The sequence below is a fragment of the Pantherophis guttatus genome, chromosome 1 (assembly GCF_059756535.1).
Source record: "Pantherophis guttatus breed Tessera chromosome 1, ASM5975653v1, whole genome shotgun sequence".
In the NCBI taxonomy this organism is placed as follows: Eukaryota; Metazoa; Chordata; class Lepidosauria; order Squamata; family Colubridae; genus Pantherophis; species Pantherophis guttatus.
Window position 1 is genome coordinate 348195151 of NC_142063.1, and position 19926 is coordinate 348215076.

At 44.3% G+C, this 19926-nt stretch overlaps 1 protein-coding gene across 1 annotated transcript; it reads left to right on the forward strand.

Moving 5' to 3' along the window:
• Positions 1-8: 8 nt before the first annotated feature.
• On the forward strand, positions 9-8844 carry LOC117659740 (dehydrogenase/reductase SDR family member 13-like). Its single transcript, XM_060685118.2, has 5 exons — positions 9-132; positions 4170-4288; positions 5869-5992; positions 7070-7381; positions 8437-8844. Exons 1-5 carry the CDS (start codon positions 12-14, stop codon positions 8727-8729), a joined length of 969 nt encoding a protein of 322 aa, XP_060541101.2. The 5' UTR covers positions 9-11; the 3' UTR covers positions 8730-8844.
• The last annotated feature ends 11082 nt before the right edge of the window (positions 8845-19926 follow it).

Here is a 19926-nt window from a genome sequence, read left to right on the forward strand (position 1 = left end):
GACTTCGGGCCATGGAGGCGTTGGGGACGGCGCTGCTGCTGGGGCTCTACGCGCTGCTCTACTACTACTTGGGGGTCGCCACCCGGTGCAGGAACGCGGTCAGCCTGAGGGGCAAGACGGTGCTCATCACAGGTCAGCTGGGGGGGAAGGGGGGTCCTGGGGGGCATTGCATCCATCCTCCCTCCCTCCCTCCCTCCCTTCCTTCCTTCCTTCCTTCCTTCCTTCCTTCCATAAGCCCCCCTCCCACTTCGATGGCTCCGCGCAGGATCAGAATCCCGGAGCAAACGCGCAGCGCAAAAGTCTACACTCAACCAGGTTTGTCCGCGCAGATTCTGCCCCATGCAGGTCCTGCTTGCCCCAAAGGCGCTTCAGAGGCAGCCGAGAAAGTCCGGCCAAAAATGCCCCTCGGGAAGAAACCGGCTGAGAACTGACCCGGGAGGCTCCGCGGATGCCAGCCGTCCTGGGGCTTCCCCGGATCCCCGGCCAGGAAGGGAGGACGGAGGGTGCGGAAGAGCGGGGGGGGGGAGGGCTGGGCTGGCGGAGACCCTGCTTGGACCAGCCAGGGGGGCCTCGGAAGGACGAAGGGAATAGCAGAGCTGGAAGGGACCTGGGAGGTCCTCTAGCCCAACCCTCCTGCTGGAGCAGCAGACCGGATACCTTTCCAGGTTGTCCAATCTCTTCTTGAAAACCTCTAGTGATGAAGCACCCACAACTTCTGGTGGGAAGCCTGTTCTCCTGTTTTCCTCACTGTTAGGAAGTTTCTCCTTAATTCAAGGTTGCTTCTCTCCTTAGTTTCCATCAGTTGCTTCTTGTCCTGCCCTCAGGTGCTTTGGAAAATAGGTTTTTTGTTTGTTTGTTTTGTTTTAATTTGATTTATATGCCGCCCTTCTCCAGAGACTCAGGGCGGCTTACAATGCGCTAAGCAATAGCCTTCATCCTTTTGTATATTTATACAAAGTCAGCTTATTGCCCCCACAAACTGGGTCCTCAAGTTACCTACCTTAGAAAGGGATGGAAGGCTGAGTCAACCTTGAGCCTGGCGAGATTCAAACTTACTAATTGCAGACAGCTGGAGTTAAATTACAATGCATTAGTCTGCTGAGCTATCCAGCTATCCAGGCTGCCACAAAGGTTGATCACCTTTGTGGCAGCCCCTCAAATACTGGAACCCTGCTATCCTGTCCCCCCTAATTCTTCTTTTCTCTAGACTAGCCAAACCGAAATCCTGCAACTGTTCTTCACATATTTTATTCTCCAAGCCTTTAATCATCTTAGTTGCCACTTAGTTTCCACATCGAAGGTATTGCTTTTCTGGTTGCAATTCTTTCTTGGACACCACTTCTGGCCAGACTTCTCCAGACAATAGATGGGTGTACCTGGGTCCTACTGGTTTCCTCCAGTTCTGTGCTGATGCCACTGCTGGACATTGTCTGATGTTGAAGGGTTAGGGTTAGGATTAGGGTTAGGGTTAGTGGGCATGATGTGATGATGATCTCTGCATTCAGTTTCCTTGCCTGTCTATGGTTCTCCTCATTGCCTGTTTCTTTCTGCTTCTTCAAAAGAGCTTGAACAGCAAATCTTGAAACCCCAGTTCTGCTTTGCAATCTTTGAAATGAAATGAAATTTAATATGGAGGAAAGCAAAGTTTTACATTTAGGCAGGAAGAAACCAAAGGTATAAGTACAGTTTAGGAGTGACCTGGCTCAAAAACAGTGACTGGGAGAGAGGGAGCTTGGAGTCCTAGTGGACAATCCCTTAAATATGAGCCAGCTGTTTGTGGCAGCAGCCAAAAAAGCGAATACAGTCCTAGGTTATATAAACAGAGACTCAGAAACAAGATCAGGTGAGTTAGTGCTGCTTTATAAATCCTTGGTAAGGCCACACCTGGAATATTGCAACCAATTTTGGTCACCACATTATAAAAAAAGATGTTGAGACTCTGGAAAAAGCGTAGGGAAGAGTAATTAAGATGATTAAAGGCCTGGAGACTAAAACATATGAAGAACAGCTGTAAGAAGTGGGCTTGGCCAGTCTAGAGAAAAGGAGGACTGGAGGGGGGACATGATAGCCGTATTCTACAGTAGTATTTGAGAGGCTGCCCCAAAGAAGAGTTGGGGGGTTCAATTTATTCTCCAAAGCACCCTGAAGGCAGGACAAGAAACAACGGTTGGAAACTAACCAAAGAGAGAAGTGACCAGGAATTAAGGAGAAACTTCCTGACAGTGAGGACAATTAACCAATGGAGCAGAAGTTGCCTGCAGAAATCGTTGGGCGCACCAACACTGGAGGTTTTTAAGAAGAGATTGGACAACCTTTCGTCTGAAATGGGATAGGGCAGTGATGGCTAACCTTTTTGCCACCGCGTGCCAAAAGTGGGGGGAGTGCGGGGGGGGGTCGCTTGTGCACGTGCCCACACCCATAATTCTATGCGCCCCGCCCCCCATGCATGTGTGTGCAACCCCCCTGCGCTCCCCCCACTTTTGGCATGCGATGGCAAGGTTTTTTCGCTCTCCCCAGGCTCCAGAGCCTTTCTAGGAGGCTGGAGAGGGCAAAAATGGCCTTCCCCACTCCCCCTTCCAGAGGCCGGAAACAGCCTTTTTCCTGACTTCCGGTGGGCCCAAAAGGCCCGAAAATCAGCTGGCCGACGCGTGTATGCATGCCAGAGCTGCGCTCGCGTGCCCACTGATACAGCTCTGCGTGCCACCTGTGGCACGCGTGCCACAGGTTCGCCATCACGGGGATAGGGTCTCCAGCTTGAACCAGGGGGCTGGACTAGAAGACCTCCAAGGTCTCCTCCGACTCTACACTGATTTTGAGTCTTTGCCTGGGAGAGACCTTGCTGATTGCAGTGTACCTTTTATCTTCTCACTGTGCTCAGTTTTGCCATGGGGTGTGACTTGTGGCTTCCACAAGCTCATCTTAGTAGCAGAGTCCGGCCTGTTCCTCGCCCGGTGTGAAGCCTCCTACACCACTCCTTCTGTCTCAGTTACTGACTTTGTTTCAACCTACATACGAAATTGATGATCATCAGCCCCTGCCTGGTAGAATTGGTTAATTGTCTGCTGGATTCTAATCCTGCAAAATCCCTGACTTTGTGCAAGTTTGCAAGTGTAAGAATTGATGCTGTTTTCAAGGCAAAGGGTGGTCCATACCCCAAATACGGATTTGATTTGGATTTCTCATTTACTTTATGTTTTGTTAATTGAGAAAAATAAATGATGAGCACGTCTACTTCTGAAAGCATACTTAATTTGCAGCATTTTTGCCCAACTGCCTGAAACTTCTGTACAATCCTGTTGGTGTTCAACAGAGTGATGGCGCGAGGGAAAAAACTGTCACTGTGTCTAGTTGTTTTGGGATGCAATGCCCTCTGGTGCCATCTTGAGGGGAGGAGTTGAAACAGTTTGTGTCCAGGATGTGATATTTCCTCGGCCCTCCTTCTGACCCCCATAGTATGCAGGTCTTCTATGAACGGCTTGTTTCAATCATTATTTCTGCAGTCCTAAGTATCCATTGGAGTCTGTACCTGTCCTGTTTGGTGGCTGCACCATACCAGACAGAAACGAGGATTAGTTAGCTACTCTCATTCCTGTATGAATGCAACGATTGGCCTTCAGATTGCTTTGTAACTTGTGTTAGTAAAGTGACATCCTGCAGAGCCTGTGGTGGGAGACCTGCGCCATCTTCTGGTCTGACAGAAGCACTGCATCCCATTTTTCTGAAATGCCTTTCTTTTTTTTAATTATTAAATTTATTTGCCACCCATCTCAGTACAAAGCGACTCTTTCAAAGACCACGTGGATGCTGCAACAGTCATAAACGTGAAAAACAGTGATAAAACTTGTTTAGTGCCTTTGTAATTTTGAACGGTCAATAAATGAATGTTTGTAAGTCAAAAACCACTTGTATTATGTCTAATTTTAAACCATTGTTCTTTGTTGATGTAAGACTTATTTTAAAAGATTGTGTAAATCATGTGCCAGGATTTCTCAACCTGTGCAATTCTAAGATGTTGCTTAACTTTAATTCTGGGAGTTGCCAAGGTTGAGGAAGACATGCTTCCCTGTGCGACACCGTAAAAACTGCAGGCATACAAATGAAGGCCCGGCTTCTGGATCCCCATCAAAGGTTGGGCGATCTCAGTGAATCCTTTCTCTTCCCTTTCCTAGGTGGAAATACTGGGATCGGGAAGGCCACTGCGGTGGATCTGGCCCGGAGAGGCGCCCGTGTCATCCTGGCATGCCGCAACAAAGCGAGAGGAGAATCGGCCGTGTACGACATCAGACGGGTAAGCGCCTGCCGTGCGGTTCTCTCCGTCCCTCCGTTCTTCTGATATTCAGGTGTTTTCCTGGTGGTACATCCCGACACAATTGTTGTCAGTGTGCATCTTCGCTCTCTTTCCAGCTGCTATGGAGACGGTGGGAGGGGGAGCAATGGGCACTTGATGGGTGGAGGGTGCAGGACAGGGGCTAAAAGTGGAAATTTTCGAGAAGCGATGGGACTTTGGGTTTTGTTTACCATCTTCAAGGCCGACTCTCCTAGCTTCAGTATGCAGAAGGAAGGAACAGTGTGTTGTGACCGAGGCCCAAGAAGGTTTTATGAGACGTAAACAGTTCTAAACAAACAGACTTTATTAGAACAGCTGAGAATTAGCTCATTCTCAGCGTAGTCCAAACTAATTCAAAACAAATTCTTCATAACACAATTCTTCAGCCTTATCACCAACCTTGGTCTATTTTGGCAACCTGCCAAAGGCTTTTCTTGGCAAAAGTTCAGGAGCAGAAGAAGCCGACAAGAAATAAATGCAGCAAGACAAGAAACAAATCTATCAATGTTGTTTTCTGACAAAGAGCCCAAGAGCCATTGCTGGTTTTTTAAGCCTTATGGGAGAAGCCAATCATCTCCTGGCCTTACTCCTGAGTCGTCCTCTTTGCTGTAGCTGCTCTTGCCTTCTGGCAGCTCTTCTCATGCGTGCGCTAGGAACAGGCTCCTCCTGTTCCTCTGCCTCTCTGCTGTCAGCCTCTGGAGGCTCCGGAGTCCGCACATCACTCCCCGATGGCCCTGGCCCCATCTCTGACTCCGACGCAGAGCCCTCATCCGAGCCTTCCCCAGACTCCAGGACTGGCCCATGTTCCTCCCCAGCCTCCTCGCTGTCCGACTCCGCTGCCAGCTCCGCAGGCTGTTGGCAGACCACAACACAGTGCATCTGAACTAAAGAATTTCCCAAAACATCTTCTTGGCCAATGATTGAACTCTGCTTGCCTGCCTACTGAGGAGGTGGGGGTGGGCTCTAGAGTTAGTTTCAATTTGGTGCTTTGCGCATTTTTGCTTCAGATCTTGCCTGAGTTAGCTGTATTCAGTTCTTTCTTAGCAAAAGTACCTTTTTCTCTAATTCTATGGAATTGAGGGTTTTTCTTTCCTAGGGATGGAGCAAAGGCAGCCATGACAGTTGTTAAGTCAGCCAGACCCAATATTTTGCCATGGTTGTTAGGCAAATCACTACAGTTGTTAAGCGAATCACATGGTGGTTAAGTAAATCCAGTTCTCCCCCATTGACCTTGCTTGTCTGAATCCTCTTGGGACAATCACAAATAGTGATCACATGACCCCAGGACACTGCCATCATCGGAAATATTGCTGGTTGCCAAGCGCCCAAATTTTGGTCACATGACCCTGGGGATGTTGCGAGGGTCAAAAGTATGAGTGGTTATAAGTCAAGGACTGCCTGTATTGTTTTATTACGCATCACCCAGAGAGATTGCCGGGAGGCGAGCAGACCTACGTAGAAGGTGAATAAACCGGGATCAGCCTTGGAAGCCGCACTGGATCCCGAGGATCAGGATTCCTTCTGCTCTTTTCCTTTTCCAGGAAAGTGGGAACTCGGAGGTGATCCTGATGATCCTGGATCTGGGCAACCTGAACTCCGTGCGAGCTTTTGTGCAGACCTTCTTAAAATCGGAGCCCCGTCTGGACATCCTCATCAACAACGCAGGTGGGGGCAGAGCAGACCCACCCCAGGGTCTCCGGGTTAGGAAGGGGAGAATATTATGTCATCTCCGGGATTTCTCTTCCTTTGGGGATTTGGCCATAACTTGAGAAGCCGCTCTCTCCCATTTGTGGTAGTTCGTTTTTTCGTATACTGCCTTTACTATTATTTTTACAAATAGGGAAGTGAACAGAGCCAACACAACTTTCTCCTCCTATTTTTTGCAAACAACAACCCTGTGAGGTGGGTTGGGATGAGAGCCGGCTTTCATGCCTAAGGCGGGACTAGAACTTACTGTTTCCTGGTGATTGGCCCGAAGTAACTCAGCTGGCTTTCATGACTAAGGTGGGATTTGAACTCATGGCCTCATGTTTTCCGGGCTTAACCGCTAGACCAGACTCTCTTAACTGTCTTTAAAAGCCTGTTGCCTTCACCATTAGACTAAGCTATATGTTTTAGAGGTAGTCCTTGACTTATGACCATGATGGAGTCTGCCAATTATGGTCATAGGTTGTGATGGTGGTAAAGCAGTGGTGAAATCCAATTTTTTTTTCTACCGGTTCTGTGGGCGTGGCTTGGTGGGCGTGGCTTGGTGGATGTGGCAGGGGAAGGATACTGCAAAATCCCCATTCCATCCCCACTTCTGGGGGAAGTATATTGCAAAATCTCCATTCCCTCCCCACTCCTGGGGCCAGCCAGAGGTGGCATTTGCCAGTTCTCCGAACTACTCAAAATTTCCGCTACAGGTTCTCCAGAACCTGCTGGATTTCACCCCTGTGGTAAAGCAAGTTATTCCTGTGACCAATGCGATTTTACTTTATCAGATGTTTTTACTGAAAATTTCAAGTAAACGCTGGTTTTTTGAACAAAAGTAGTATAAATTGCAGTCATGTGACACGTTGCCAAGGGCAAGCCTGTTTCCAAGCACACAAAATGCAATCATGTGACCACAAGGGGGAGCCACTGGAACTTCAGAACCTGGTCGTAATTATCTTTTGGTTATTACATCCGTGGTAACTTCCAGTGATCGCGAAATGTCACGTCGTAAGCCGAGGACTACATGTAATCTTATTTTTCTGGCAGGGGTCGTTAAAGGGGGCCAAACCATTGATGACTTTAACCAGAGTTTCCAGGTCAACCACTTGGCCCATTTCCTGCTGACCCACCTGCTTCTGGACCGGCTGAAGCGCTGCGCCCCGAGCCGGGTTGTAATTGCGGCCTCGAATATGCATTTCTTTGGGAAGATCGACTTTCGGACCATCTACAAGCCAGTGGAAGGGATGTGGCAGGCCGTAAGATCGTACTCCAATAGCAAACTAGCCAACATTGTTCATGTGCGAGAGTTGGCCAACCGGCTGGAAAGAACCAACGTCACCTGCTACGCGGTTCATCCAGGTGAGTGGAAGTCCAGCCCCAAGGCCTGAGGATCCACCAGGCATTTCTCCCCCACTGAGGCTCCCTCGACCCCCTCTGCAGAGCTCATCTGGGGAGGGAGATGTCTCCCACCCTCCCAAGTCCAGAATACTAGAATCTTAGGGTGGGAAGGGTCCTTGGAGGTCTTCTAGTCCAACCCCCTGCCTAAGGCAGGGATGACGCTTTCCCCAGTCTCTTACTCCTCCTTCGCCTTTTCTGTTCCTCCCATCCTTCCTCTTCCCTTTGCTCCTCCTCCTCTTATTCCCCCTCCTCCTTCACCTTTTATTCCTTCTCTTTCTCTTCCTCCCCCCTTCTCCTCCCCTTCCTCCCCTCCCGCCTGCCCACAAACGCCACTCCCTTCTAGCACTGATCATGTAAGATAGTTGGGTGATGAAACTTCAACACTTCCACACTTCAATCCTGAGCTACAAATATTCTATCAGAACATTATTATTTAATGTTATTTATTTGAACGTATTAGCCGCCCCACTGCAATGGATTCATGTGTTCAAAGCAGTTCACACATACCCGCATATATACACACATACAAACACAATCACATATGCCCCATTAGCACTCAACGTCAGCTCTTGGTCTTCTGAAACGTTCTCTGTGTTGCCCAAATGGCCCATGATTCCTGAGGGGAGAAAGAGGTGCTGTGCGAAGGATTCATATAGGATCTTCCCCCCAGCCCACACCCCAAATCTGGACAAGCTTTCCTCCCCGCCCTACTTTTTTTTTTTTTTTTAATTTGATTTTTATATGCCGCCCTTCTCCGGAGACTCAGGGCGGCTTACAATGCGCTAAGCAATAGCCTTCATCCTTTTGTATATTTTATACAAAGTCAGCTTATTGCCCCCACAAACTGGGTCCTCATTTCACCTACCTTAGAAAGGATGGAAGGCTGAGTCAACCTTGAGCCTTGGCGAGATTCGAACCAGCAGAAATTACTTACAGTAATTGCAGACAGCTGGTGTTAATAACAGGATGCGTAGACCACTGTACTATCAAGGCTCTTTCACGGGCTTTGTTTTCAGGATTTGTTCAAGCCAAAATTACTCACTCCCATCCGCGTTGGGTAGCTTGGCTGCTTCGGACCATCAAACCATTCCTCCGAGATGGGAAGACTGGTGCCCAGACCATCATCTACTGCGCCACCGAGGAGGGAATAGAGAGGCTGAGCGGGCGGTATTTCGTGGACTGCCAACCAAAGGTGCCCTCGCCACCGGCCTGTGATGACCTGATGGCTGAGAAGCTCTGGGAATTCAATGAGATGCTGCTGGGACTGACCACTTCGGACAGGAAAGGACAGATGCGGCGTTTGGGGTAACCGAAAGTGGGCGTCTGATTACAGATAATCTCCGATTTATAACCCTCCACCTAGTGACCATTCAAAGCTATAACACCACTGAAAAAAAGTGAGTTTTTGCTCTTACGACGGTCACACGATCGAAATTCGGGCACTTGGCAACTCGCATGTATTTGTGACGGTTGCAGCATCCTGGGGCCACGTGACTGCCGTATCTGTGACCTTCCCAGCAGCCTTCCTACAAAGCGGAGGCAATGGGGGAAGCCAGATTCACTTAACGACTGAACGATTCGCTTAATAACCAAAGTGGTTCCCATAACAACCATGGTGAAAAGGTTGCAAAATTGGGCACGAGTCATTTAACAACTGTCTTGCTTAGGAACATAAATTCTGGTCCCAGGTGTGTTTTTAACTCGAGGATTTCCTGTAAACCAGAAAATGAAACTCTGGGGAACCCGAACCCCCTCCGTCCCCCACAGGGTTTTTTGTCACAACTGAGACAAACATTTAATTCCTGATAAAGTTAAAAACTGGAAATCATTGTGGAATTCATTGTGGTGAGCTGCCCATTGTTGCGTTTTAAGACAGGCAGGCATATTGATTTAAGTACCGTAAACCAAATCCACCAAGTTGTTGATCTCCTTGGTCTGCCTTTCTGGTCTTGAAAAGGGCTACTCCTCCCCATCCATGGCGGCAACCAGGATAAGGGAGGGATTGGTATACCAGCCTCTCTGCTGTGTAGCTACCACCCTGCCTGATCCGCTGGAGGCCATTTCAGGGCTGGTAGTGGAATTCCCCAGGCTTATGGGGGACTTTGAACCCCTGGGTGCAGCCTCGGAAGAGGCCCAGGAGTTCATGGCCTCCATGGCAGCCCTGGGCCTGTCCCAATTCGGGTTGCCAGGTCTGCTTCCAAAAAATAGCGGACAAGCGGGGGGGGGGTTGGGGGTTTGTTAAGTAGTAAAAAAAAAAAATTACAATTAAATTATATATTTTCTTACAAACATTTTAAAACGTATTAAAATAATCACTTCAAAACTTTACTTAAAATTCAAAACATCAAATATAATAATATGTAAAATATTAAATTACATTTTACTTTGCTGTCGTGTGTATTTTTTATTTGACTGCGCAGCTTTGATCAATTCTTTGTGTTTAAGGAATAATTCTTTAATTTCAGTACAACCTTGAGAAATATTAAAAAATATACAAAGTTCACTTCGAACTGATGGTACAAGCAGTCGGTTACGTTCGTCAGTCCACAAATTTCCCATGACGCTGAAAATCCGTTCAACGTTTGCATTTGATACCGGAATTGATGCACAATACTGGAACAGTTTCAGTAAACTCGGAGCTGGCTCTTTCTTGAAAAAGTACGTCCACTTATCAAGGGATCAATCGCCCTGCAGCTGAACATAAACGTCTTCTAAGGCAGAAATTTCATCGAAGAGAGTGTTGGGTGGAAGTTCTTCTCGCCATGGTGATAATAACCAGATGTTCGTCATTTCTTCTAAAGTTGGAGTATTATTGCGATCAATTAGATTGAAACAACTTAGCATCTCATATACTGAATCGATGAAATTATACCACTTTCCTAGGTACGCAATGGCTCTTTGATACACGTTGATGGCTTCTTTCTTGAACTTTTGCACGGCATTCTCAGGCAAATGTTTTTTACGTAAGGCAAATAAAACTTTCATTCCAAAGAACTGCTCATCGTATTTTTTTTGCAAAGAATCATGCAGCTTACATATGATAATGTGAAGATCACATGCAAGAATTTTCTTGCTTTCCAGCTTCAATAGGGTGTCTTGCATTATTGACATGAAGAAGTGCGTGAAATATAAATACAATTCTGAAATTGTTGGTTCATCGTCCTTTGCGAGTTCATTTTCCTGATCTGAAATAAGGTTCCAGATAACCTTACGGCACTCATCAGATCCAAGAGAAATAAAATACGATTTTAGAGGTATCCAGTTTAAAGGAAGTCTTTCGACTGCTTTAAACAAACTTAACCAACGTGTTGGAACATGGCGCAAAACTTCATGGAATTCTGACTCGCAAAACTCAAAAAATGATTTCAACTCTTCTCGTTTCTTCGCAGAATTCGAAAATTCGGCAAAAACCTTCAGCACTACATTTTCGATATCAAAAGATAACTGCTTTAATGCATTTTTTGCGCTGTTGTGTAAAATGTGATTATTGCAATAAGCATTCGATCTTTGTCTCATTCTAACTTATGAAAAAAAAGACAAAACGTGATTCTCCTATCCTTATTCTCTTAGACTGTACAGCTTTAGATTACGTACCATTTCATCATAAAGCTTTTGAATAAAAAAAACGTCCACTATTTTGTGACAAAAAAAATAGTGAACATAATGTGAAAAAAGCGGACTGTTGGCTCAAATAGTGGACACCTGACAACCCTATTGAGTCAATCATCTTGGGCCTGACTCAGGACAGTGGTCACACCCAGACATGATTTTCTTTTTTTTTTTAATAAAAAAGTTTTTATTTTCTGATCAAACAAGTATACAATATAAACAATCATTCAAACTATCATCAAGAAAAAGAAAAAAAAATCAATCCTTGGTAAACTCAATCTTCAACCCCTCCTCACCCCCCCCCCCCGACTTCCCAGAACAGAAAACAGGGCATAGGTTTCACCAAACATTCGCTAAAATAAACTAGCTAACTACAAGATTTAATAACTCCCAAGACCCCTTAACTCCCCTTTTACAATTTCATCAACCTCCCTTTTTATAAACTCAAAGTAGCGTATAATCCAATAACTCTAAGAGTTTTAAAACCATTAACAAATATTAAACATTCAAACCTTAAAAATTCTCTTAATATATCAGTAAAGTATTCAATTCATTTGCAAAAACATTTTCCCCCGTCCTACTTTTCTCAAAGTTCAGATATTTTAAAATCTCATAACAAAAAATAAACCTTAGCTATTCAGGAGTTAAATTTCTACATTTTTTTTTAAGTTCCTAAATTTTCCCCCTTCATTATTCCTTTCCAACTTTTAGAATTTTAAAAGATAATCATCAACATAATTAACCATTAATACATAAACTAGAAAACCAAAAAGGATTAATCTTACATTCAACCATTAATGCATCATATTTAAAAATCAATATTTAACTTTATGCGTTTTCCCCCTCAGTAGTTATAACACCTAAAACATAATCATTTTTAACCATGAATAGAACAACTCTAAGAGTTTTAAAGCCATTAACAAATATTAAACATTCAAACCTTAAAAATTCTCTTAATATATCAGTAAAGTATTCAATTCATTTGCTAAAACATTTTTCCCCCTCCTGCTTTTCTCAAAGTTCAGATATTTTAAAATCTCATAACCAAAAATAAACCTTAGCTATTCAGTAGTTAAATTTCTACATTTTGTTCCTAAATTTTCCCTTCATTATTCCTCCCTCCAACTTTTAGAATTTTAAAAGATAATCATCAACATAATTAACCATTAATACATAAACTAGAAAACCAAAAAGGGTTAATCTTACATTCAACCATTAATGCATCATATTTAAAATCAATATTTAACTTTATGCTTTTCCCCCCTCAGTAGTTATAACACCTAAAACATAATCATTTTTAACCATGAGTAGAACAACTGCAAAGCCAAAAGAAAAGGTTAATCTTCCATTCTTGCTTTCTTTTTATATTTTTTCCAGTCTTTATGCATCCCTCCTACTTCTATTTTGAGGAGGTTTTTCATTTTGATTTGAGGTTGATGTAACTGCAAAGATTGTCCCCTTTTTAAGAAAATTTCCTCTGATTTAGAGCCCCCAAATCGCCTCTTCTTGCTTATATAAATCAGTTCATTCCTTCGTCTGTAGGACCAAAGTTTGTCAAGAGTTTGTGAAAAAAAGTTCAGTTGTTTCTTTTCTATTAAATGTATAAATGCCACTGGCAAATCTCCTTCATCTTCTGAAACTTCGAAAGTCTGGTCATTTACTGCTTTTTTCCAAACCAAGTCGTAATTTTGAAAGATTCTATCAATTTTTTCAAAAAGAGCAGAGAATAAGCTCGAAAATTCTTGAGAAGATTCTTCCACCTTCTCTGCTGCAATCAGAATATCTCCTGAATTGCCATCATGCTCCATACTAGTTTTTGTCTCCTCAGTCATTTCTGTTGTTATCCCTTTAAGAATTGCTATTTGATTACTTATAGCTGCAGTATGATTATTCATGGCTTCTTTTATAAATTCTGTAAATTCTGCATCAAAATCCTTATAGCTCTGTAAATCAGACAACTGTTCCATTTCTGACACCTCCAAATAGCTTCCAGCACTTTCAAGATCTCCTTTCTTAGAAGCCATTTTATTTTAAAAAGATTTCCTTTCTTCCCACAACCATAAAATCATAAAGTCAGAGCCATCCTTTTAAGCAGCTTTCAGCAATTTCTTTATAAATCACCAAACGAAATAATCTTTTCCCAAACAGCTCTTCAAAATCTATTCCAGCAACTTAAAGCCAGTCTCTGAGCACGAGTCTATTAGCGAAGACTTTCCTTTCTAGCTTTCACTTTTAAAATCACAACAAAGAAACGCCATCTTTACTTCCAGCTCAGCAAATCCAATTAGAAACATTGTATCCCCGGAGTTAAGTATTATACTTGCAAAAAGCTTGTCCTCCTGCTTCTGTTCCGCCTGCTTTTTTGAAATCATTTAATCTTCTGTTTGACAGCAGAAATTGGACGCAACGCCTAGCTCTGTAAAAAAAAAACAGAGTCCCCCCGGATCCGGAGCTTCAGTGGGCTGAACGGGGAGCTCTCACCCTCCTAACCCCTGGAATTAATCCAGGGGTTTTCGGGGAGCTCTACCCTCACCCACCTGCTCTCCTCCCCTTCTTTTCCCGAAGGGGAGATTTTCAAGCCGTTTGACAGCTGATTAGCGCTGTCAGAACGGCTCAACGGGATCACGGGGGCGGCGGTCTAAAAAGACCGTCAATGGCGCTGCGGAGCCAACCCGGAAGTCCCAGACATGATTTTCTTGTCGGAACCTGAACTGGTGGGCTAACCTAACATTATTCCCCATTTATCGTGATCAGACCGTGCCTGGTTCCCCTGAGATTCTCTTATGCAGCCCCTGTCTCACTGCAGTCAACTCGCCACGGGACAATCCACGTGGGATAAATTCAGTGCGATAAATGTCATCCGCCACTGTTCCTTCAACATTATTTCTATTTCTGTCAATAAAAATAATGCCGAAGAAACAATGGTGGGTAACATTTATCATGTGGTATTATCCTGTGTGGAATTGTTGGCTGTGGCAGGATGTGGCGAGATGGCTGTGGTGGGTTGGTGTCCATGAGTTTTCCTAGATGACCAGGAGGGCTTCACCTCCACCGTTTGATGGACTCAAGTGGGTTCCATAGGAAAGTGGGGGATATCCCAGGGGCTTTGCTGCATGGTCCTGTCAAAAGGTCATGCTTTGTAATTGTGAATGATTTTATCTGCTGTGTGCCATGGCTGTTGAATTTAATGTCTTGTCTTCTTTAATGTTTTATACTGTAAGCTGCCCAGAGTCGTTGGATACAAGATGGGTGGCAAATAAATTGTAAATAGTAAATAATAAATTATAAAAAATGTTAACAAACACACACACAGATAAATAAAATAAATTCCAAATATAGCATTTTTACCGGCAGAGAAGACGATTGTATCTCAGAGCAAGTTGGAGTATTTGTACAAGTATTTGAATGTTTGTGGGGTCGTTGGTGCTCCCTGATCTTAGTGATTTTCATGATCCAACTAGGGAACTTCTTCGGTGCTAGAAGGGAGGAGGAGGAGGAGGAAGAAGAGGGCTGTGGGATCCTTGGTGCTCTCTGAGCTTGGTGGTTTTCGTGCAGATGTTTCATTACCCAACTAGGTAATACCTTCAATGCTAGAAGGGAGGGAGGTTTGCAGAGTAGAGGAGGAGAAAGAGGAGGAAGAGAACTGTGGGGTCCTTGGTGATCTTTGAGCATGGGGAATTCTGGGAGTTGAAGTCCATATCTTAAGGTTGCCAAGAGTAGGCACCCCGAATTGGCGAATAGAATAGAATAGAATAGAATAGAATAGAATAGAATAGAATAGAATAGAATAGAATAGAATAGAATAGAATAGAATAGAATAGAATTCTTTCTTGGCCTTTATTTCAGGGCAGACTGAAATAGTTTATATAAGATGCCATGAGCCGACGGGATGAATCCATAGTGATGGCTGGCGAAGATACCAGATCCAGCTTTTCCTTTCGCTCCTGTTCCTTGACTTCCTTTTGTTCCTCAGTAGAAAACGAGCCTTCCTACTAGTCCAACAATCCAAGTGAACACTTTTCAGCCTTGTTAAGATGTTTAAATTTCAATAGCTGGAGTAGTGAAAGGTCGGATAATGAATAAGAACACACAGTTGTAGCTAATTGCTTGACAAGAGCTGGCCACTGCCTGAGGCAACTTGAGCTGTGATTGGTTGCTGTGAGTGAAAAGGGGGAATTCCCTGGTTTCCCGCCTTTTTTCTCTCTGTGTGTATGCCCTATGCTCTCTGATTTACCTCATGATGTCCCTGCGCTGTGTTGATTTCTTGTTTGCTTTACTGTAAATATATTGATTTATATAAAACTGGTTCGTGTCTGCCTTTCTGACTCTATTTGGACACGAGTTGTGCAATTCCCTAACAGGCTATGGGCCCAGAAACGCCCTGAAGTGCCAGTAGTATTTTTCTGAGGTAAACCAGGGGTGAAATCCAGCAGGTTCTGACAGGTTCTGGAGAACCGATAACGGAAATTTTGAGCAGTTTGGAGAATTGGCAAATACCACCTCTGGCTGGCCCCAGAGTGGGGTGGGAATGGAGATTTTGCAATATCCTTCCCCCAGGAGTGGGGAGGGAATGGGGATTTTGCAGTATCCTTCCCTTGCCACGCCCACCAAGCCATGCCTACCAAGCCACGCCTACAGAACCGGTAGTAAAAAAATTTGGATTTCACCACTGAGGTAAACGTTTCTTCGTGAACCTGTGGGAGCTTGAGGACGACTGGCCTGTGAAGACAGCAATATGTTCGCTGTGACAGGAGCAGGATATCCTGTGGCTCCTCTTAGTGAAATGAATGATCTCTCATGGAGGCTAAAGATGGGGATATTTCTGCAGAGGAAGGATTTGTGGACTGTTTAAGCAATTCTCCAGCAGGTCTCAATATAAGGAGAGGCAAAGACAAAATGAAAAAGCACTAGCCGGCATAATTTTGTGCTTGGAAGACAGTCAAGTAATACAAGTAGTCCTCGATGTATGACCACAACTGAGCCGCAAATTTCTGTTGTTAAATGAGACATTGGTTAAATGCATTTCTGTACATGTGCATTTTACGACCTTTCTTGCCACAGTTGTTAAGTGAATCACTTCAGTTGGTAAGGTAGTAACCCAGTTGTTAAATGAATCTGGTTTCCCCATTGACTTTTGCTTGTCGGAAGGTCGCAAAAGGGGGATCACGTGGCCATGGGACACAGCAACGGCTATAAATATGAACCACTTGCCAAGCATCTGAATTTTAATCAGGTGATCGTGGGGATGCTGCAAAGGTCGCAATTGAAAAATGGTCATAAGTCAGGGGTGGGCAACTGTGACCCTTTTACAACCTGTGGACTTCAACTCCCAGAATTCCTGAGCCAGTTTAGCTGTCTCAGGAATTCTGGGAGTTGAAGTCCACAAGTCATGAAAGGGCCACAGTTGCCCACCCCTGTCGTAAGTCACTTTTTTCAGTGCCGTTGTAACTTTGAACAGTCACTAAATGAACTGTTTTAAATCGAGGACTACCTGTATATGTGCATGGGCTTAAATCTGCTAGGGAATGATGGCTGGCTTTACACAGAATTTATATCAGGGATACTGCAAGCAGCAAAGTTACTCTTACCAGAAAAATTTATGGAGCAAGGCTACCGTCTGGAGAAAGTCTGTCAGATCACCCCCAGTTTATGGGGGGAAACTTCCTCGAATTAGAAGAGCGAGGAATGGTATTTCCACAAGCACATAAAGTATATGTTGTGCTTAGTTCTCTTAATGATTTTTGGGACGTGTTAGTAACAAGCCTTGAGTCCATGAAGGAGTATGATTTAATTATGAGCTATTTAACTATTTAGCGTTTTGGAGGAAGAACAGAAACCATTGGAAAGGAACATAGCACCTTGGGGAAACCAAAGTAATTTACACTTCAGTAAACTCCAGGTAGATACCAAGGTGGGAGAGACAGTCTGGATTTGCATGTGGATCTACTCATCAATCCAGAGAAATTGCCCAGTAAGAAGATTAAAAGTTTCAAGCAGGAGAGAGGAAGCACAGACACAGAAGAATGAAGACACACAGATTTCTTCCGTGGAAGCAAACAACAAAAACAACAAATACATTTAGTTGTTGGACAGTGGGGCAAGTGAGCATATTGTAAATATCCCACACCTTTTTTCCAGTCTGGGACCAGTTGCCCAGGAATATGTAAGGCTGGCAAATGATAATCATTCTTCTGTGCAGGGCCAAGGAACAGTACATGTACCATGTATTGTTAAGTCGTTTGATACGGTTTTATGTGTACCAGATTTAGATCACAATTTGCTGAGCGGGTCTCGCTTAGATAATGAAGGGTATGAGATCATTTTTGCAAAGGGTACATGCAAAGTCATGAAGAAAAACAGAGTGTCTGTGCACAACGTTCGAAACTGAACAATTTATATGTTTTGAACCACAAGGAAACGGGTGGCAGTGCACAGATAATCTTTTCTAAGGAACCAAAGCATAATGGGTGTGCACATTTGTTGCCCAGAACTTAGGCTGGGTCATGCAAACTTTAAAATATTGCAGAAAATGCCTGACCTGGCTGTAGGTTTGAATGTAAAAGATTGTGACAATTATTTGGATTGTGCTGTTTGCAGAGGCCAAATCAAAAGTGTAACCCGTCAGCAAAAGAAGGGATAGAAAATATGAAAGGATTTTTCAGTTAGTTCATGCTGATGTTGTGGCCCGTCAGCGGCCTGTGCAGCTAGTAGCTGATTCCGACAGCGAGGAGGCTGGTGTGGTGCTGCGCCAGCAGCCTGTGCAGCTGGCGCTCGAGTCGGACAATGAGGAGGCTGGAGAAGATGTGGTGCCAGAGGCGGGGATTCAGCCAGGCTCTTCTGAACCTCCAGAAGCTCCCTTAAGTGAAGAGGACGAAGAGGAGGAGCCTCTTCTCGATGCACAGGCGCGCAGAGCTGCCAAAAGGCAGGAGTGGCTCCTCAGGAGGAGGTCTCCTCAAGAGTAAGGCTTGGGGCTAGTTGGCCACTCCCTTAGCCTATTTAAGGAAGAACGCCCACTGAGGCAATTTGCAGGGAACAACCTCGTTCACATTCCTTCTCACATTCCTTCGTGTCTCGGTCTTGCTTATCTTATCAGTTCCTGCAAATTGCTTCTGGGCATTCTGCCAACCACAGTAAGGTTTCAGTTATTATTCTTTGAACTCTTGGCAGTTGTTAATGCAGTTAATTAACAGCCGTTCTTGTAAAAGATTGATTTAATTTAGTAAACTAAGGTTTGAACGGACTTTGTATGTGCTGCGTTCTTTGGGGGCCATAGCTGGGGCAGAACAGCTGATTTAATTGGTCCTGTATATCAATGGGAGGGGGGCCAAATATGCTTTGGTAATTGTTAATGATCCCTCTTGGTTTTGTTACTTATTAAAAAGCAAAACAGAAGTGTTTCAATAATTTAAACAGTGGGTAATGTTAATAGAGAGGAGGTGTAATCAAAGTGTGCATCAGCTGCAAACAGACAGAGTTAGAGAGTTCACATCTAACATGCAGTTCTCAGCAGTGGCTGAGAAAGAAAGGCATAACCTATAGAAAAACCAACCCTACACTCCGGCAGGGAATGGAGTTATTAAACGCAGGAATGATATGTTACAAACTATGAAAGATGTATTACTAGAATTAGAATTATTTATTTATTGGCCAAGTGTGATTGGACACGCAAGGAATTTGTCTTAGTGCGTATGCTCTCAGTGTACATAAAAAGAAAAGATACATTTGTTAAGAATAATAAGGTACAACACTTAATGATAGTCATTACATAAGTGCAATGTAGATTACACATAAGTGTAATCTACTGTAGCAGATGCAGGAATGGGTAAGCAATATTGCGATTTTAACCGCCAATCATTTGGTAAATAGACGAAGTTCAGCAATGAATGAAACTCCATATGACAGCAGTGATGGGTTGCCCCTGGTTCGGATCAGTTCGCAAGAACCGGTAATAAAACCGCCGGGAGGCCCCGCCCATCACCCCAGATGTCATCATCAGCAATCTGCACATGCGCAGTGAACTGTTGCAAATTGGTGGTAAAGGTAAGTAGAACCCACCCCTGTATGACATATTATATAAACGACACTCTGGCACATTTAGGAATCTTTGGCAGCAGTGCACAGGTGTACATTCCCAAAACAATTATGAGGAAAGGACAGCCAAAGGCAAGGAAATTGAAATTGATAGGTTATATCAATCAGGATCAAAGGCATATAGATTTATAGATGGGACACAAAAACATTATTTCACTTTCGGCAAATTTTTCTGAATATGTGGATTGGGAAAAGGTACATGCCAATACTGAAGTTTAAACGCCTGTCAGTCAGAGGTGTCCAGTCAGTGGTGGGTTTCAAATTTTATTACTACCGGTTCTGTAGGTGTGGCTTGGTGGGCATGGCGGGAGAAGGATACTGCAAAATCCCCATTTCCTCCCAATCAGCTGGGACTCGGGAGGCAGAGAATAGATGGGGGAGGGGCCAGTCAGAATTTTTACTACCGGTTCTCAGAACTACTCAAAATTTCCGCTACCAGTTCTTCAGAACTGGTCAGAACCTGCTGAAGCCCACCTCTGTGTCCAGTGGATGAGCATTCACACAGGCACCTTGAATAAGGCCTGAAAGTGGTTCGAAGTCTGAGAAAAGGTCAGAGAAATGTTTCGAAAGGGAGACTCCAGTGAGACAGGAACAGTTTGTTCCAAGAAGGTTTGAAAGAGCAAACAAAGATGTTCACTCTCTTTCTCTCCCTTCCCTCCCTGACTATCATTCTTTCTTTTTCTTTGTCTTTCTTTTTCTCACCTCCCTCCCTGACTTACTCTGTCTTTCTTTCTCTCTTTTTTCTCTCTCTCACCCCTCTCCCTTTCTTTTCTTTCTCCCTCCCTTCCTCCTCCCTCCCTGCTTCT